Source organism: Mustelus asterias, chromosome 29 (genome assembly GCF_964213995.1).
Source record: "Mustelus asterias chromosome 29, sMusAst1.hap1.1, whole genome shotgun sequence".
Taxonomy (NCBI): Eukaryota; Metazoa; Chordata; class Chondrichthyes; order Carcharhiniformes; family Triakidae; genus Mustelus; species Mustelus asterias.
Window position 1 is genome coordinate 902,919 of NC_135829.1, and position 21,189 is coordinate 924,107.

A 21,189-nucleotide genomic window follows, 5' to 3' on the forward strand; every position below is an offset into this window, starting at 1 on the left:
GCTTTGATCTTTGGGTCCTCGCTGTCCACGGGGATAGTGCCAGAGGACTGGAGAATGGCGAATGTTGTTCCTTTGTTTAAGAAAGGGAATAGAAATGACCCTGGTAATTATAGACCGGTTAGTCTTACTTCGGTGGTTGGTAAATTGATGGAAAAGGTCCTTAGGGATGGGATTTACGACCATTTAGAAAGATGCGGATTAATCTGGGATAGTCAGCACGGATTCGTGAAAGGCAAGTCGTGCCTCACAAATTTGATTGAATTTTTTGAGGAGGTAACTAAGTGTGTTGATGAAGGTAGGGCAGTTGATGTCATATACATGGATTTTAGTAAGGCGTTTGATAAGGTCCCCCATGGTCAGCTTATGATGAAAGTGAGGAGGTGTGGGATAGAGGGAAAGTTGGCCGATTGGATAGGTAACTGGCTGTCTGATCGAAGACAGAGGGTGGTGGTGGATGGAAAATTTTCGGATTGGAGGCAGGTTGCTAGCGGAGTGCCACAGGGATCAGTGCTTGGTCCTCTGCTATTTGTGATTTTTATTAATGACTTAGAGGAGGGGGCTGAAGGGTGGATCAGTAAATTTGCTGATGACACCAAGATTGGTGGAGTAGTGGATGAGGTGGAGGGCTGTTGTAGGCTGCAAAGAGACATAGATAGGATGCAAATCTGGGCTGAAAAATGGCAAATGGAGTTTAACCCTGATAAATGTGAGGTGATTCATTTTGGTAGGACAAATTTAAATGTGGATTACAGGGTCAAAGGTAGGGTTCTGAAGACTGTGGAGGAACAGAGAGATCTTGGGGTCCATATCCACAGATCTCTAAAGGTTGCCACTCAAGTGGATAGAGCTGTGAAGAAGGCCTATAGTGTGTTAGCTTTTATTAACAGGGGGTTGGAGTTTAAGAGCCGTGGGGTTATGCTGCAACTGTACAGGACCTTGGTGAGACCACATTTGGAATATTGTGTGCAGTTCTGGTCACCTCACTATAAGAAGGATGTGGAAGCGCTGGAAAGAGTGCAGAGGAGATTTACCAGGATGCTGCCTGGTTTGGAGGGTAGGTCTTATGAGGAAAGGTTGAGGGAGCTAGGGCTGTTCTCTCTGGAGCGGAGGAGGCTGAGGGGAGACTTAATAGAGGTTTATAAAATGATGAAGGGGATAGATAGAGTGAACGTTCAAAGACTATTTCCTCGGGTGGATGGAGCTATTACGAAGGGGCATAACTATAGGGTTCGTGGTGGGAGATATAGGAAGGATATCAGAGGCAGGTTCTTTACGCAGAGAGTGGCTGGGGTGTGGAATGGACTGCCTGCAGTGATAGTGGAGTCAGACACTTTAGGAACATTTAAGCGGTTATTGGATAGGCACATGGAGCACACCAGGGTGATAGGGAGTGGGATAGCTTGATCTTGGTTTCAGATAAAGCTCGGCACAACATCGTGGGCCGAAGGGCCTGTTCTGTGCTGTACTGTTCTATGTTCTATGTAATCAGTATTCTGTAACTTGATTTTGTGTCTCTGTGCCCTGTTTGAGAGCAGATTTCCACTCCATCTGACGAAGGAGCAGCACTCCGAAAGCTAATGGCATTTGCTACCAAATAAACCTGTTGGACTTTAACCTGGTGTTGTTAAAACTCTTACTGTGTTTACCCCAGTCCAACGCCGGCATCTCCACATCATGACTGTACCAACTCTGACAGAGCACCTTACCTGGGCCCTTTCCCCCACCCTATCCCCTTAATCTTACAAACTTCCCATGGATAATCCATCTAACCTACATATCTTGGGACAATGTGAAGAAACCAGAGCACCCGGAGAAAACCCATGCAGACACGGGGAGAATGTGCAAACTCCACACAGTCACCCAAGGCTGGAATTGAACCCGGATCCTTGGAGCTGTGAGGCAGCAGTGTGAACCACTGTGCCACCCCTGTTGTTGAGTTCAGAAGGCTGTAAGTTGCTTAATCGGAAGATTAGGTGCTGTTCTTCCAGTTTGTGTTGGGCTTCACTGAAGCATTGCAGCAGGCCAAGGGTGGACATGTGGGCATGAGAGCAAGTTGCTGAGTTGAAATGCCAAGCGACAGGACGGTTGGGGTAATGCTTGCTGGAGCAGTGAAAGGGTTCCACAAAATGGTCACCTTTACCTGGTCTGGCCTCCAAGAGACGGCAGACCCACAACAATCACCCTCTGAAATGGCTTAGCAAGCCCCTCAGTTCATAGGCAACTAGGGAAGGGCAACAAATGCTGATCTTTCCAGCGACGCCCACATCCCATGGCTAATAAATAAAAAACTAAAGAAAAGATAGTTTCTCCCTCTCCTGCCTGGGCCACTGAAGCTAATTGTAACACTTGAAATGACCTCTTAACTCAGTGGTTCCCAAAGGGTGCGGCGCGCCACACTGGTGCGGCGAGAGAGGATGGCAAGTGTGGCGGGAAGATTCAAGGACAATCAAAGAAACATTTAAACATGGTTTAAACAAGCATTGTTTTATACATTCTGGATGTCCCATGATCATATTATAAAGTAGTTGTGTTCTATGTTATGAATCAAGCACTGCGAGGGGTTGGTTTTTTTTGTTTTTGAATGTATTTCTTATCAATAAAAAATTCGGTGTGGCGCGAGCAAATTTTTATTCCGAAAGTGCGGCCCAGTGAAAAAAGTTTGGGAATCACTGTCTTAACTAATCAACCCGTAGATCACCGTGGAATCAAATTCCAAGTAGCTTCTGGTGATGGAGATGAGCTTGGGTACATCTGCAAACCATGAGGGGCACAGAAAGCTTTGACCATTGTTGAAGTTGCAACAGTTTCTGGAATTTGTGGGGAGTGGCTGTCTCTACATCTGAATGTCAGGCACTGCAAATTGTATTCCAAATTCTGGGCACATGGTTAGCATTGCTGCCTCACTGCGCCAGTGACCCGGGTTCGATCCCTGGCTTGGGTCACTGTCTGTGTGGAGTTTGCACGTTCTCCCCGTGTCTGCGTGGGTTTCCTCCGGCTGCTCCAGTTTCCTCCCACAGTCCGAAAGACGTGCTGGTTAGGTGGATTGGCCATGCTAAATTCTCCCTCAGTGTACCCGAACAGGTGCCAGAGTGTGGCGACTAGGGGATTTTCACAGTAACTTCATTGCAGTGTTAATGCAAGCCTACTTGTGACTAATAAATACACTTTAAACAAATCTTTTCTCAAATTCTTGTTTGTTTGTACTATTCTTACTGATTTGCTGCTTGGGGTATTGACCTCACTGAAGATACTGTTTAAAATGAAACATACGCACCCCAAAAACACAAATCCAGGATTTAGCCTCAATCTTTCTTGCTCATACATTGCAAACCTTAGGTTTTATTAACAGGAAAATAAGTAATTTCCCTTTCCAAAGTTTTTGCTTATTTTTCTCATAATTTTTGTTACTTCCTCTCAACTTCTCGGGTTGCCGCTATCTGAGGACATGCAGTAACCATGGCAATGCAGTCTGAATCCTGCTGTTCAAGCTTACTTGCTGCCCCAGCACAGCCCAGTCAGAGTAGGGTGCTGCAATATCCAATTCTTCACGGTGAGAGGATCACAGACACTCGGCAGCTGGACATTACATAACACACATACACCTGGCGAGGATACAATCAATTCCATTGTGGCCTGGACATAAACCTCAACCAACACTTCAGTCCAGGAGAAAACTCCCTATCCAGTGCACACGTACAATGCTGCATATTTCCAAGTCTTAGATACATGTAATTGTTCAGGTTACATTACATATTTACTAAAATGCAGAATGTGCTTGGTTTAATTTCTAATCACAATTGGATTCATTCAGTGTGCCCATGCCAGAGTGGTAATTGGTCCTGTAATGTAGCCAGAACATGGGCATGTATTCCATAAGACCAAAAGATATAGGATCAGAATTAGACCATTCGGCCCATCGAGGCTGCTCTGCCATTCAATCATGGCTGATAGGTTTCTCAACCCCATTCTCCCGCCTTTTCCCCGTAACCTTTGATCCCCTCACCAATCAAGAACCTATCTATCCCTGTCTTAAATATACTCAGTGATCTGGCCTACACAGCCTTCTGTGGCAATGAATTCTATAGATTCACCCTCTGGCTGAAGAAATTCCTCCTCACCTCAGTTCTGAAGGGCCATCCCTTTACTCTGAGGCTGTGCCCTTGGATCCTAATCTCTCCTACTAATGGAAACATCCTCTCCACATCCATTCTATCCAGGCCTTTCAGTATCCTGTGAGTTTCAATAAGATCTCCCCTCATCCTTCTAAACTCCATTGAGTACAGACCCAGACTCCTCAAACACTTCCTCATACGCCAAACTTTTCATTCCTGGGATCATTCTTGTGAACTTCCTCTGCCGTCTCCAAGGCCATCACATCTTTCCTTAGATACGGGGCCCAATATTGCTCACATTCTAAATGTGATCTCACCAGAACCTATACAGCCTCAGCAGTACATCCCTACTTTTGTATTCTAGTCCTCTCGAAATGAATGCTAACATTGCATTTTCTTTCCTAACTACCAAGTCAACGTACAAGTTGACCCTAAGAGAATCCTGAACTAGGATTTCTAAGTTCCTTTGCGATTCCGATTTATGAATTCTCTCCCCATTTAGAAAATAGTTTGCGCCTCTATTCTTCCTACCAAACTGCATAACCTCATACTTTTCCACATTGTATTCCATCTGCCACTTCTTTGCCCATTCTCCTATCCGGTCCAAGTCCTCAATACCACCTGTCCCTCCGCCTATCTTTGTATCATCTGCAAACTTAGCAACAGTGCCTTCAGTTCCTTCATCTAGATCACTGATTTATAAAGTGAAAAGTTGTGGTCCCAACACTGACCGCTACGCAACTCCACTAGTCACTGGTTGCCATCCTGAAATGGAGCCTTTATCCCTACTCTCTGCCTCCTGCCAGTCAGTCAATCTTCTATCCATGCTAGTACTTTACCTCTAACATCATGGCCTCTTATTTTACTCAGCAGCCTCCTGTGCGGTACCTTGTCAAAGGCCTTCTGGAAATCCAAGTAGAATACATCCACTGGCTCTTCTTTGTCTAACCTGCTCGTTACCTCCTCAAAGAAGCCTAAAAGATTTGTCAGGCATGACCTCCCCTTGATGAAACCATGCTGACTTCGCCCTATTTTACCATGCACTTCCAAGTATTCCGAAATCTCATCCTTAATAATGGACTCTTACCAATGACCGAGGTCAGGCTATCCGGTCTGCAATTTTCCATCTTTTGCCTCCCTTCATTCCTTTGCTAAGGTAGTGTTTAACCCACTGGCTTGATAAAGCACTGATTTGTGGACTGATTAGGCAGTGGGGACTGTGGAGAGATACTGGCCTCAGGCTCTGTGCGGAGTGACCTGCCTTGGGGCCTGTGCAGTGGGACTGGCCTCAGGGCCTGTGCAGAGAGACCTGTTTTGGGGCCTGTGCAGTGGGACTGGCCTCAGGGCCTGTGCAGAGAGACCTGTTTTGGGGCCTGTGCAGTGGGACTGGCCTCAGGCTCTGTGCGGAGTGACCTGCCTTGGGGCCTGTGCAGTGGGACTGGCCTCAGGGCCTGTGCAGAGAGACCTGTTTTGGGGCCTGTGCAGTGGGACTGGCCTCAGGGCCTGTGCAGAGAGACCTGTTTTGGGGCCTGTGCAGTGGGACTGGCCTCAGGGCCTGTGCAGAGAGACCTGTTTTGGGGCCTGTGCAGTGGGACTGGCCTCAGGCTCTGTGCGGAGTGACCTGCCTTGGGGCCTGTGCAGTGGGACTGGCCTCAGGGCCTGTGCAGAGAGACCTGTTTTGGGGCCTGTGCAGTGGGACTGGCCTCAGGGCCTGTGCAGAGAGACCTGTTTTGGGGCCTGTGCAGTGGGACTGGCCTCAGGGCCTGTGCAGAATGACCTCCCTTGGGGCCTGTGCAGTGGGACTGGTCTCAGGCCCTGTATGCAGTGACCTCCCTTGGGGCCTGTGCAGTGGGACTGGCCTCAGGGCCTGTGCAAAGTGTTAGGGTCCTGGATCAGAACTTCAAGGTATATTATGAAGCCAGACTAGACCCCAATCATTTTTCTATTTTGGGATAATGTGAGGAAAGGATGCTTTGCTCCAGGTGTAATTTCACTGACACATTAGGGATCTTTTATCAAAACAAGCTTTATTCACAACACAGTTTAAACATAACTCTAACAAAATGAAACAGTTTAACTCTTAGCAGTTGAACAATCTTTAAACATGAGAAGAAACAACTCTAATTCCTAATTTATCACTATTTCAGTTCCAAATAAGCAACATTCTTCGTATTGACTTAAAACCCACTTTAAATATAGTTAGCAATCACAGATATACTTGCTGTAACTTGGGTTAACAGGCTTGGAGCTTCCAGAGAGATTTCATAGAGAATGAGCAGACTTCTGTCTTTAAACAGCTCCAGTCAGCAACTGAACTCTAAACGGAAACAGAAAGCTGTTTCTCTGCTACAAACCTAGCTCCTCCCATTAACCATATAATCACATGACCCTGTATATCTGAACAAAACCTCCCATTCCTTTAATAAAAAACAGGGGAAATCTCCATTTATAAACAACAGTCCATTAGCTTTATATTAGTAAATACTACATGGCTAAAATGAGTAATTATCCTGCTTTCCCAGCTTCTGAACTGTATTACTGCCAGATACACTGACTGTAGAAAAAAGCTGAACTTTAAACATTCTACAGAAATATAAAATAGATCAATAACATAGTATCATCACAGGAGTCAGTGTGGTGTGAAAAAGTTTATTTATTAGTCACAAGTAAGGCTTACATTAACCCTGCAATGAAATAATGTGAAATTCTCCGAGTCACCACACTCCGGCGCCTGTTCAGGTCAATGCACGTAACCAGCACCTGACTGGCCCTGTGCAGAGTCACTGGCCTTGGGCCTGTGTGGAGTGACTAGTCTTGAGGCCTGTAGGATGGAATCGGCTTTGAGGCTTGAGCAGAGTGACCGGGGGCTGGGCCTGAGCAGAGTGACCGGGACTGTGCAGAGTGACTGGGCCTGAGCAGAGTGACTGAGGACTGGGCCAGAGTGGAGTGACCGGGATCTGGGCCTGAGCAGAGTGACCGGGGGCTGGGCCTGAGCAGAGTGACCGGGACTGTGCAGAGTGACTGGGCCTGAGCAGAGTGACTGAGGACTGGGCCAGAGTGGAGTGACCGGGGTCTGGGTCTGAGCAGAGTGACTGGGGGCTGGGCCTGAGCAGAGTGACTGGGGGCTGGGCCTGAGCAGAGTGACTGGGGGCTGGGTCTGAGCAGAGTGACCAGGGGGCTGGGCCTGAGCAGAGTGACCGGGGGCTGGGCCTGAGCAGAGTGACCGGGGGCTGGGCCTGAGCAGAGTGACTGGGGGCTGGGCCTGAGCAGAGTGACCAGGGGGCTGGGCCTGAGCAGAGTGACCGGGGGCTGGGCCTGAGCAGAGTGACTGGGGGCTGGGTCTGAGCAGAGTGACCAGGGGGCTGGGTCTGAGTAGAGTGACCAGGGGCTAGGCCTGAGCAGAGTGACCGGGGGCTGGGTCTGAGCAGAGTGACCGGGGTCTGGGTCTGAGCAGAGTGACTGAGGACTGGGTCTGAGCAGAGTGACCAGGGGGCTGGGTCTGAGTAGAGTGACCAGGGGCTAGGCCTGAGCAGAGTGACCGGGGGCTGGGTCTGAGCAGAGTGACCGGGGTCTGGGTCTGAGCAGAGTGACTGAGGACTGGGCCTGAGTGGAGTGACCGGGGTCTGGGTCTGAGCAGAGTGACCGAGGGCTGGGCCTGTGCAGAGTGACCAGGCCTGAGTAGAGTGACCAGGAGCCGGGTCTGAGCGTACTGACCAGGTTCTGGGCCTGAGCAGAGTGACCGGGGGCTGGGTCTGAGCAGAGTGACCGGGAGCTGGGCCTGAGTAGAGTGACCGAGGGCTGGGCCTGTGCAGAGTGACCAGGCCTGAGTAGAGTGACCAGGATCCGGGTCTGAGCGTACTGACCAGGTGCTGGGCCTGAGCAGAGTGACCGGGGGCTGGGTCTGAGCAGAGTGACCGGGAGCTGGGCCTGAGCAGAGTGACCGAGGGCTGGGCCTGTGCAGAGTGACCAGGCCTGAGTAGAGTGACCAGGAGCCGGGTCTGAGCGTACTGACCAGGTTCTGGGCCTGAGCAGAGTGACCAGGGGCAGGGCCTGAGCAGAGTGACCATTGGCTGGGCCTGAGCAGAGTGACCATTGGCTGGGCCTGAGCAGAGTGACCATGGGCTGGGCCTGAGCAGAGTGACCAGGAGCTGGGACTGTGCAGAGTGACCGGGCCTGTGTGGAGTGATCGGGGGCTGGGCCTGGGCCGAGTGACCAGGGGCTGGGCCTGAATGGTGGGACCGGGGGCTGGAGCAGCGGACTGTGTTCTGGGCACCACAATTTAATAAGGATGTGAAGGCATTGGAGAAAATGCCTAAAATATTCACTAGATTGGTTCCAGTGATGATGACCTTCTGTTATGAAGATAGATTTGAGAAGTTTGGACTGTTGTTGCTGGAGGAAGAGTGAGAAGAGATTTAATATTCAAAATGGGGTCTGGATGGAGCGGATAGGGAGAAGTTATTCCCACACGATCAGGCGCAGATTTAAGATCATCATGTTTGACCATTTGCTCATTTAGTTAAATATCCTGAAGTGCCTCAGACAATGAGTTGCTCTGAAGTGCAGTGCCTATTGCTGCGTAAACGGAAACTGCAGCCATTCTGTTCAGAGAACCATCCCGCAACTCAGTGCCCAAGTAACCTATTTTTCAATTTGGGTTTGGGTTAGGGAAGGAATATTGACCAGGACTTTAGGAGAGATTCCTGTTCTTCAATTAATATCATGGAATCATTAATATTCACACAAATGGCAGACATGCCTTGAATTAACATCTCTCTCACTGCACCTCAACCCTCCTGGGTATGACAGCTGAGATTGTGCCTTCAGGTCCTGCATTGGAGGGCTGCACAGAATGTTGTTGTGCGGACTGAATGTTCAATGATAATTTGACATTTCAGAGAAGGAACGTGTTTCTAAAGATCAAAATAGTGTTTTATTAATTATCTTAGCAAACGATTAGAGGACAGAAGCAAACTGCACATGCAGAGCCTTTAGAAAATAGCGAGATTTGAGAATACATTCCCCCCCCCCCCCCCGTTCCAAACAGGATACTGGGAATGTGGAAACAAGATACTGGAGAGGGAAGGCCATTCAGGATGGACCTATGCCATTGAGAAGTCTTGGTGATTGGTACATGTTAAGAAGCATCGTACAAAAATGTAAAAGCAATGATTGATTTTTATTTGTGGCGAGGAAGTGTTCCTTCCGGTTAGGAATCAGCAGGCATTGTTGGAGGGAACACTGGACAAAGGAAGATTAGTCAGACGGACTTTGAATGGAACAAGATTGAATAGCTGTTCTCACTGCACACTTGAGAATCTGACTCAATGGCCTGGCAGGGGGTATATACTTACTGTGTGAGATGCAATCCACAGCCTCCACTGTATGTGTATAACCCTGTGTTTTATACAATCTGATAGATTGTGATAGATAGTGGCCACCTCAGTCCAACGCAGCATCTCCATATCATGGCTACCACTTACATCTGAGGCACAGAGTCAAATACACCATTGGCATAGGTCAGTGCATCACAAATATGAACGTGTTGATAAACGAATAACTGGAGTTTAAAGTTTATTTATTAGTATCACAAGCAGGCTTACATTAACACTGCAGTGAGGTTACTGTGAAAAATGTGATGAACCCGCTAGGAATGCATTTACTCACAGCTGACAACGCTACTCAGAGTGTTAGAACAGGTTTTACAAGAATTAAAGGCTAATTCAATGCAGAAGCAATTGAGGACATGGAGTGGCCAGTTAGGACCATAGAGTGTGGAGTGCTGTGAGGTGAACCCACAGTTCCCATAGAATCCCTACAGTGCAGAAGGGTGCCATTCAGCCCATCAATTCTGCACCGACTCTTCAACAAAGTATCCTACCCAGGTCCTATCCCCAAAATCCCACATATTTATCCCGCTAATCCCCCTATCACACACATCCTGGGACACTAAGGGGCAATTTAGCATGGCTAAATTAGGAGTGGCACGGTAGCACAGTGGTTAGCACTGCTGCTTCACAGCTCCAGGGACTTGGGTTCGATTCCTGGCTTGGGTCATTGTCTGTGTGGAGTTTGCACATTCTCCTCGTGTCTGCGTGGGTTTCCTCCGGGTGCTCCGGTTTCCTCCCACAGTCCAAAGATGTGCGGGTTAGGTTGATTGGCCATGTTAAAATTGTCCCTTAGTGTCCTGAGATGCGTAGGTTAGAGGGATTAGTGGGTAAATGTGTAGGGATATGGGGGTAGGGCCTGGGTGGGATTGTAGTCGGTGCAGACTCGATGGGCCAGATGGTCTCTTTCTGCTCTGTAGGGTTTCTATGATTCTAAATGACCTAACCTGCACATCTTTGGACCATGGGAAGAAACTGGAGCACCCAGAGGAAACCCACATCCTTAACATAGAAACTAGAAGCAGGAGTAGGTTGTTCGACCCTTCGAGCCTGCTCCACCATTCATTATGATCATGGCTGATCATTGAATTCAATATCCTGATCCCCCCTTCCCCCATATCCCTTGATCCCTTTAGCCCCAAGAGCTATAACTAATTTCTTCTTGGAATCAGACGTTTTGGCCTCAGCTACGTTCTATGGTAGTGAATTCTACACATTCACCACCCTCTGGGGGAAGAAATTTCTCCTCACCTCAGTTCTAAAAGGTTTACCCCTTATCCTCAAACAATGACCCCTGCTTCTGGACTCCCCTCACCATTGAGGACATTCTTTCTGAATCTATACTATCTAACCTTGTTAGAATTTTATAAGTTTCTATGAGATCCCCTCTCACTCTTCTAAACTCCAGTGAATATAATCCTAACCGACTTAGTCTCTCCTCATATGACAGACCTGCCATCCCAGAAAACAGTCTGGTAAACCTTCATTGTAATCCCTCTATAACAAGGACATCATCCTTCCTCAGATAAGGACCCCCAAACTGCACACAATACTCCAGGTGTGGCCTCACCAATGCCCTATACAACTGCAGCAAAACATCCCTATTCCTAGGGGAGACACAGCAAACTCCACACAGACCCAAGGCCGGAATTGAACCCGGGTCTGTGGTGCTATGAGGCAGCAGTGCTAACCACTGTGCTACCATGCCGCCCACTAGTTGCAAGCTCTACCAACTGAGCTACCCAGGCCTGATCTCAGAGATTGGAATCTTGGAGATCAAATTACAGCTGTCATCTCCCAAAGGGGTTCAAATATACAAATATACGGAAGGGGTCATGAAAAGAGAATATAGGGAGTTAGGTAGACAGTTGGGAAGGAGGAACGCAAAGGTAGTAATCTCAGGATTGCTGCCTGTGCCACGGGAAAGTGAGAGCAGGAATGGAGTGGGGTGGAGGATGAATGCGTGGCTGAGGGACTGGAGCGGGGGGCAGGGATTCAGGTTCCTGGATCATTGGGACCTCTTTACGGGTGGCACTTGAATCCCAGGGGGACCAATATCCTGGCAGGAAGGTTGGCTAAGGCTACTGGGGAGACTTTAAACTAGAACGGTTGGGGGGAGGGAATCGTGATGAGGTGACTGAGAGCGAGGAGGTTAGCCCGCAAATAGAGAAGGATTGTAGACAGTGTAAGAGGGAGAATAGACGGGTGATGGAGAAGGGGAGAACTCAGACCAAAGATTTGAGATGTGTCTATTTTAACGCCAGGAGTGTAGTGAATAAAGTGGATGAGCTTAGAGTGTGGATCAATGCTTGGAAGTGTGATGTGGTGGCCAGTGCGGAGACTTGGGGACAGGATTGGATACTTCAGGTGCTGGGTTTCAGATGTTTCAGAAAGGACAGAGAGGGAGGCAAAAGAGGGGGGGGGGAGTGGCACTGCTGATCAGGGATAGTATCACAGCTGTAGAGAAGGTGGAAGCCGTGGAGGGATTGTCTACAGAGTCTCTGTGGGTGGAAGTTCGGAGCGGGAAGGGGTCGATAACTTTGCTGGGTGTTTTCTACAGGCCGCCCAATAGTAACAGGAATGTTGAGGAGCAGATAGGGAAACAGATCCTGGAGAGATGTAGGAATAACAGGGTTGTCGTGATGGGAGACTTTAATTTCCCAAACATCAATTGGAATATCCCTAGGGTAAGGGGTTTGGATGGGGAGGAGTTTGTTAGGTGTGTTCAGGAGGGTTTCCTGACACAGCATGTGAATAAGCCTACAAGAGGAAAGGCTGTACTCGATCTGGTACTGGCTAATGAGCCTGGACAGGTGTCGGATCTCTCAGTGGGGGAGCATCTTGGGGATAGTGATCATAACTCTATCTCCTTTACGCTAGCATTGGAAAGAGATAGGATCAGGCAAGCTAGGAAAGTGTTTATCTGGAGTAAGGGAAAATATGAAGCCATCAGGCAGGAGATTAGAGGCGTAAATTGGAAGGAGGCATTCTCGAGGAAAAGTACTGAAGTAAGGTGGCAGATTTTCAAGGAATGTTTGTCTGGAGTTCTGCATGACAACGTTCCGATGAGACAGGGAGGTGTTGGTCGATTACGGGAACCGTGGTGCACGAAAGCTGCGCTGAACCTAGTGAGAAAGAAAAGGAAAGCGTACAAAAGGTTTAGAGAGCTAGGCAATGATAGGGATCCAGATGAGTATACGGCTTGTAGGAAGGGACTTAAGAAATAAATTAGAAGAGCCAGGAGGGGTCACGAGAAGGCCTTGGCAGGTAAGATTAAGGAGAACCCTAAGGCATTCTATAAATATGTGAAGAGTAAAAGGATGAATTGTGAAGGAATAGGACCTATAAAAGGTGAAGGTGAGAAAGTCTGTACAGAACCGGAAGAAATAGCAGAGGTGCTTAATGAATATTTTACCTCGGTATTCACGGTGAAAAAAGACCTGGGTGGTTGTACTACAGGATTGAGGCGGACTGAAAAGATTGAGTATGTGGACATTAAGAAAGAGGATGTGTTGGAAATTTTGAATAGCATCAAGATAGATAAGTCGCCAGGGCCGGATGGGATGTACCCCAGGTTACTGTAGGAGGCGAGGGAAGAGATTGCAGAGCCTCTGGCGATGATCTTTGCATCGTCGATGGAGACGGGAGAGGTTCCGGAGGATTGGAGGATTGCGGATGTGGTTCCTATTTTCAAGAAAGGGAATAGGGATAGCCCAGGAAATTACCAACGGGTGAGTCTAACCTCAGTGGTTGGTAAGTTGGTGGAGAAGATCCTGAGGGACAGGATTTATGAACATTTAGAGAAGTTTAGTATGCTCAAAAGTAGTCAGCACGGCTTTGTCAAAGGCAAATCGTGCCTTACGAGCCTGGTGGAGTTCTTTGAAAATGGGACTGAACACATTGACGAAGGAAAAGCGGTAGATGTGGTTTACATGGACTTCAGCAAGGCGTTCGATAAGGTCCCCCATGCAAGACTTCTCGAGAAAGTGAGAAGGCATGGGATCCAAGGGGCTGTTGCCTTGTGGATTTAGAACTGGCTTGCCTGCAGAAGGCAGAGAGTGGTTGTAGCTGGGTCTCTTTCTGAATGGAGGTCGGTCACCAGTGGAGTGCCCCAGGGATCTGTTCTGGGACCCTTGCTGTTTGTCATTTTCATAAATGACCTGGATGAGGAAGTGGAGGGATGGGTTGGTAAGTTTGCCGACGACATGAAGGTTGGTGGTGTTGTGGATAGGTTGGAGGGATGTCAGAAGCTGCAGCGTGACTTAGATAGGATGCAAGACTGGGCGGAGAAGTGGCAGATGGACTTCAACCCGGATAAATGTGTCGTGGTCCATTTTGGCAGGTCAAATGGGATGAAGGAGTATAATATCAAGGGTAAGACTCTTAGCAGTGTAGAGGATCAGAAGGACCTTGGGGTCCGGGTCCAGAGGACTCTTAAATCGGCCTCACAGGTAGAGGAGGTGGTTAAGAAGGCGTATGGTGTGCTGGCCTTCATCAATCGAGGGATTGAGTTTAGGAGTCGGGAGATAATGATGCAGCTTTATAAGACCCTCGTCAGACCCCACTTGGAGTACTGTGCGCAGTTCTGGTCGCCTCGTTACAGGAGGGATGTGGAAATGATTGAAAGGGTGCAGAGAAGATTTACAAGGATGTTGTCTTATGAGGATAGGCTGAGGGAGCTCGGTCTTTTCTCCTTGGAGAGACGAAGGATGAGAGGTGACCTGATAGAGGTGTACAAGATGTTGAGAGGTATAGATCGGGTGGATTCTCGGAGGCTTTTTCCTAGGGCTGAAATGGCTGCTACGAGAGGACACAGGTTTAAGGTGCTGGGGAGTAGGTACAGGGGGGATGTCAGGTGTAAGTTTTTCACTCAGAGGGTGGTGGGTGAGTGGAATTGGCTGCCGCCAGTGGTGGTGGAGGCAAACTCGATAGGGTATTTTAAGAGACTCCTGGGTGAGTACATGGGACTTAATAGGATTGAGGGCTATAGGTGAGCCTATATATAAGCCTAGGTAGGTAGGGACATGACCGGCGCAACTTGTGGGCCGAAGGGCCTGTTTGTGCTGTATTTTTTCTATGTTCTAAATTAGGAGCAGGAGTAGGCCATTCGGCCCCTCGGGCCTGGTCAGCCATTCAATAAAATCATGGCTGAGCTGATTGTAATCTTAACTTCACATTCCCAACTCCTCCCTTTTACCCCCTCGCTTAACAAGAATTATCTGCATTTGCCTTAAAAATAGTCATTGTAAAAAATAAAAACATCTGACAGTTTTATGTTTTCTACCCACAGATTACTTTCTTCATGCTGCTTTCAGCTGTATGTGTGATGCTGAACCTGGCTGGCTCTATCCTCTCCTGTCAGAATGCTCAGATGGTGACCTCCCTGGAGGAATGTCAGCTGGTATGTCAGTGTGAACCCAGTGCCCATTTTATATTTGTATGTGAAGCGCTGGGGTCAGATTAATTAACGCTTTATCTTGCCAAGACATGGTGGCACCAGGTGGCAAGATACTGGGTGAACTTTAGTACATCACCAAGATGGCGGTTCTTTACTCTGAAACTCAATGGAATATAATCAAGGGCAGCTTAAACTATGTTGGACAAAATATGTGACTGGACAGGACAATGGCAGATGCAATTAAACAGAACACAGGCAGGAATTGTATCATCAGTGTGTTGTGGCTGCTCCCTCTGATGGCTGTGTTTTGTTTGGCAGTACAAGTTTGACGGTGATGGGGTGTGTGTTTGCTGCGAGATTCAGGAGCAGGCAAAAGGCTGCAGTACCTTCAGTGAAACTCTGAAACTTAACCCTGTCCGAGAGTGCAGCACAGTGCGCCTGGTTTTGAAGGTAAGACTCTGCCAAATCCAGCCCTGACTCCAAACCCCAGCCCAGAAACTAATCTAACCCAGAATGCAGAATACAACACTGGGCACAGAAATAAAATCAAGAATAGGCTGAAAACACTCTGCCTCTGTGGAGGTGAGAAACAGAATTAACTTTGCAGCCGATGACCTTTCACCACAACTGAGCTGAACTGATTTGAAGGTGATTGTCTGAAATAGGCTGGTGCTGCCTCACCTGCTGCCGGTTTGAGATTTTTGGTTGTTTTAGATTTCCACATCCCACAATAATTTGATTTTGCACAGAGCACAAAACTTCAGAAATGGATCTTATCAATGCGAGCTTACACAGCAACACTTGGAAACCTCACCCTGTACCCTTCAAATGTTATCCCAGAGACTCGGTTAGACATTGAGTTAAATGCCCTTGCATTAGGAACTGAGTGAGCAGTGATCGGGCCAGCGGGCCTTTAAATTTGTCTAAGCTGCACTGTACCTGCTATTTTGTAAGAAGTTTAACAACACCAGGTGAAAGTCCAACAGGTTTATTTGGTAGCAAAAGCCACACAAGCTTTCGGAGCCTTAAGCCCCTTCTTCAGGTGAGTGGGATTTCCCACTCACCTGAAGAAGGGGCTTAAGGCTCCGAAAGCTTGTGTGGCTTTTGCTACCAAATAAACATGTTGGACTTTAACCTGGTGTTGTTAAACTTCTTACTGTGTTTACCCCAGTCCAACGCCGGCATCTCCACATCCTGCTATTTTGAACAGAGCTTAACGTCCTGGCCTCTCTCTCCCTACAGGATCTTTTATTCAGCATCTGTGCATTGAATGTTATCTCTACCATTGTATGTGCCCTGGCCACTGCCATGTGCTGTATGCAGATAGTCACCGCTGATATTATGCAAATGGTAAGTGTCTGTTCAATAATGGAAAGGCAGCATTTCTAACAAGCCTGTGTCTATTTACTATACCCACAGGAGTTGCCTCTTTTACTGCCAGTTGTACATAAATAAGTATGCAGACAGGATATTAGGAGGCCCATCCACTATGCACCTGTGAATGGGGCTGAGGGGCTGAATGGCCTACTGCTCCTATTATGATCTTATATTATGATGCCTCCACTTAAAATGTTCTTGTGTAGCTTTAAACAGTAAACCTTCACATTTGTGTAACATGGCACACCACTGTTACAGGTCTTGTATCAAGGCAGACACAATAATGTGTTTAGATCACTTTTAGTCACCCTTCTGTCATATCCAGTTCACAAACACAAATGGATTTTGAATTGTTTGTACTGCAATTGTGAACACTATGCTAGCATGCAACATGATGACAGAGTAAAAAAAACACTTACATTTTCAACCTATCTCCAATTCTTGTTTTTTTAAATTAATTTGTGAGCATCATTGACAAAACCAGCATTTATTGCCCATCCCTAAATTGCCTTTGAAAAGCTTGTGGACAGGTAGAGAAGGATTTAATTCCCAGCTTCATGACTTACTGGTAGTTTGAAATTGTCAAATTTCTGCTGGGAAACTCCAAACAGTGAATTTTCCTCTGGATCAGCTTTGCATCTTCCTGGTGTTTGTGGAGGATGACATCTGTGTGGGTGCCAGAATGTAATCAGTGAATGACAGGTTCTATAATGGAGAAACTGCTCTCCATATAATTTTTATCCCAACATGTCACTCTAGGAGACAGCTCTGTCCCTCTCCATTACTGTGCTGCTCATGTTGCCTTCCTGACAGCTTATTCCACAGAGACTGAGAGCTCCAAATCCTGACTGTGTGTCACCCCATGGTACTGACCTGCAACAACCGCTGGATTTTGATGAGTTCATCCCTCCAATTCCACCTCCGCCGTACTATCCTCCAGAATACAGCTGTAGCCCAGGAGCCGAGGCCCAGAGGTGAGTCCTTGTTCACTAATTTGTCAGGGGAGTGGGAAAGGGAGTTGTAGTCCAGAAGTCAGTGAGGGTGGTGAGGTATTGGGGAAGGTATCAGGGTCAAGGGTGGGTACTGGTAGACAGGAAGGTGGGTTGAAGTGTGTCTACTTCAATGCAAGGAGCATCCGGAACAAGGTAGATGAACTTGGGGCGTGGATTGGTACTTGGGACTACGATGTTGTGGCCATTACGGAGACGTGGGTAGAACAAGGACAGGAATGGTTGTTGGACGTTCCGGGGTATAGATGTTTCACTAAGTGTAGGGAAGCTGGTAAAAGAGGTGGAGGAGTGGCATTGTTAATCAAGGATAGTTTAACGGCTGCGGAAAGGCACTTCGTGGGGGATCTGCACACTGAGGTAATATGGGCTGAAGTTAGAAATAGGAAAGGAGCGGTCACGTTGCTAGGAGTTTACTATAGGCCCCCAAATAGTAATAGAGATGTGGAGGAAGAAATTGCTAAGCAGATTATGGATATGTGTGGGGGTCACAGGGTAGTTGTCATGGGGGACTTTAACTTTCCAAATATTGATTGGAACCTTTGTAGGTCAAATAGTTTGGATGGGGCAGTTTTTGTGCAGTGTGTGCGGGAGGGTTTCCTGACACAATATGTGGATGGGCCGACTAGAGGTGAGGCCACATTGGATTTGGTACTGGGAAATGAACCGGGCCAAGTGTTAGATTTGGTTGTGGGAGAGCAATTTGGAGATAGTGACCACAATTCGGTGTCTTTTGTTATTGCAATGGAGAGGGATAGGGCCGTACGGCAGGGCAAGGTTTACAATTGGGGGAGGGGTAATTATGATGCGATTAGGCAAGAATTAGGGGGCATAAGTTGGGAACAGAAACTGTCAGAGAAAGGAACTAATGAAAAGTGGAACTTTTTCAAGGAACAAATACTGGATGTCCTTGATAGGTATGTTCCTGTCAGGCAGGGAGGAAATGGCCGAGTGAGGGAACCATGGTTCACAAAAGAGGTGGAATGTCTTGTGAAAAGGAAGAGGGAAGCTTATGTAGGGATGAGGAAACAAGGTTCAGATGGCTCGATTGAGGGTTACAAGTTAGCAAGGAATGAGCTGAAAAAGGGGCTTAGGAGAGCTAGGAGGGGACATGAGAAGTCCTTGGCGGGTCGGATCAAGGAAAACCCCAAGGCTTTTTACTCTTATGTGAGGAATAAAAGAATGACCAGGGTGAGGTTAGGGCCGGTCAAGGACAGTAGTGGGAACTTGTGTATGGAGTCAGTAGAGATAGGCGAGGTGATGAATGAATACTTTTCTTCAGTGTTCACCAAGGAGAGGGGCCATGTTTTTGAGGAAGAGAAGGTGTTACAGGCTAATAGGCTGGAGGAAATAGATGTTCGGAGGGAGGATGTCTTGGCAGTTTTGAATAAACTGAAGGTCGATAAGTCCCCTGGGCCTGATGAAATGTATCCTAGGATTCTGTGGGAGGCAAGGGATGAGATTGCAGAGCCTTTGGCGTTGATCTTTGGGTCCTCGCTGTCCACGGGGATGGTGCCAGAGGACTGGAGAATGGCGAATGTTGTTCCTCTGTTTAAGAAAGGGAATAGAAATGACCCTGGTAATTATAGACCGGTTAGTCTTACTTCGGTGGTTGGTAAATTGATGGAAAGGGTCCTTAGGGATGGGATTTACGACCATTTAGAAAGATGCGGATTAATCCGAGATAGTCAGCACGGATTCGTGAAGGGCAAGTCGTGCCTCACAAATTTGATAGAATTTTTTGAGGAGGTAACTAAGTGTGTTGATGAAGGTAGGGCAGTTGATGTCATATACATGGATTTTAGTAAGGCGTTTGATAAGGTCCCCCATGGTCGGCTTATGATGAAAGTGAGGAGGTGTGGGATAGAGGGAAAGTTGGCCGATTGGATAGGTAACTGGCTGTCTGACCGAAGACAGAGGGTGGTGGTCGATGGAAAATTTTCGGATTGGAGGCAGGTTGCTAGCGGTGTGCCGCAGGGATCAGTGCTTGGTCCTCTGCTCTTTGTGATTTTTATTAATGACTTAGAGGAGGGGGCTGAAGGGTGGATCAGTAAATTTGCTGATGACACCAAGATTGGTGGAGTAGTGGATGAGGTGGAGGGCTGTTGTAGGCTGCAAAGAGACATAGATAGGATGCAAAGCTGGGCTGAAAAATGGCAAATGGAGTTTAACCCTGATAAATGTGAGGTGATTCATTTTGGTAGGACAAATTTAAATGTGGATTACAGGGTCAAAGGTAGGGTTCTGAAGACTGTGGAGGAACAGAGAGATCTTGGGGTCCATATCCACAGATCTCTAAAGGTTGCCAGTCAAGTGGATAGAGCTGTGAAGAAGGCCTATAGTGTGTTAGCTTTTATTAACAGGGGGTTGGAGTTTAAGAGCCGTGGGGTTATGCTGCAACTGTACAGGACCTTGGTGAGACCACATTTGGAATATTGTGTGCAGTTCTGGTCACCTCACTATAAGAAGGATGTGGAAGCGCTGGAAAGAGTGCAGAGGAGATTTACCAGGATGCTGCCTGGTTTGGAGGGTAGGTCATATGAGGAAAGGTTGAGGGAGCTAGGGCTGTTCTCTCTGGAGCGGAGGAGGCTGAGGGGAGACTTAATAGAGGTTTATAAAATGATGAAGGGGATAGATAGAGTGAACGTTCAAAGACTATTTCCTCGGGTGGATGGAGCTATTTCAAGGGGGCATCACTATAGGGTTCGTGGTGGGAGATACAGGACGGATATCAGAGGTAGGTTCTTTACGCAGAGAGTGGTTGGGGTGTGGAATGGACTGCCTGCAGTGATAGTGGAGTCAGACACTTTAGAAACATTTAAGCGGTTATTGGATAGGCACATGGAGCACACCAGGATGATAGGGAGTGGGATAGCTTGATCTTGGTTTCAGATAAAGCTCGGCACAACATCGTGGGCCGAAGGGCCTGTTCTGTGCTGTACTGTTCTATGTTCTATGTTCTACGTGTCCCTTATTCTGTCAGCTGCGACTCCCTGCTTTTAGTTTTCCCTCCTGTCCTGAAGGTGCTGCCTCTCACGGGGGCACAGGCAGAGAATATCATCAGTGTTACAGTTCAGCATGGACTAGTGTCTACACAGGTCTATGTGCCAGCAGCTCTCACCCTTCAGCACAAGGCATCCTGGCTTTTTTTTCTATTCCAAAGATCAGGTTTTTTTCTTATAATCAGTCTTGCATCGCAGGCAAAACCAGCATTTATTGCTTATTCCTAAACTGGCTTACTAGGCACTTCAGAGGGAATTAAGAGTCACCCCATTGGCGTGGGACTGGAGTTAATGTAAGCAAGACCAGGTAAGGACTAGGTAAAGACTAGGTGTATAAGATGTTGAGAGGTATTGATAGAGTGGATTCTCAGAGGCTTTTACCCAGGGCTGAAATGGTTGCCACAAGAGGTCACAGGTTTAGGGTGCTGGGGAGTAGGTACAGAGGAGATGTTAGGTGTAAGTTTTTCACTCAGAGGGTGGTGGGTGCGTGGAATAGGCTGCCGGTAGTGGTGGTGGAGGCGGATTCGATAGGGTATTTTAAGAGACTTTTGGATAAATTCATGGAAGTTAGTAAGATAGAGGGTTATAGGTAAGCCTAGGAGGTAGGGACATGTTCGGCGCAACCTGTTTGTGCTGTAGCTTTTCTATGTTTCTATGACATATAAAAATAGAAACTAGAACCAGGAGTAGGCCATTCGGCAGGTTTCCTTCCCTAAAGGGAATTAATGAACCAGATCTGACAATCGACAGCTTCATGTCCATTACATTCCCCCACCCTCACTGACTCACAGCAGCCCAAAGTGTCAATTTCAAAATGCACTTTCTCCCTTCGGGGCTGAGCTGCACCCCATGTGTGACCTTCTCCAGCCCTGTACCCCAACTGCACCTTCCTCCCATCTCATTTTC

General features: G+C 47.6%; 1 protein-coding gene across 1 annotated transcript in view; it reads left to right on the forward strand.

Annotated features, from left to right (window-relative positions):
* fam189a1 (family with sequence similarity 189 member A1) overlaps window positions 1-21,189 on the forward strand; it is an 85,637-nt gene that overhangs the window by 54,726 nt on the left and 9,722 nt on the right. Inside the window, exons 3-6 of the mRNA XM_078199871.1 lie at window positions 14,790-14,900; window positions 15,216-15,347; window positions 16,140-16,247; window positions 17,088-17,248. Of these exons, the coding sequence (XP_078055997.1) occupies window positions 14,790-14,900; window positions 15,216-15,347; window positions 16,140-16,247; window positions 17,088-17,248 (512 nt within the window). The remainder of the gene's footprint in view (window positions 1-14,789; window positions 14,901-15,215; window positions 15,348-16,139; window positions 16,248-17,087; window positions 17,249-21,189) is intronic.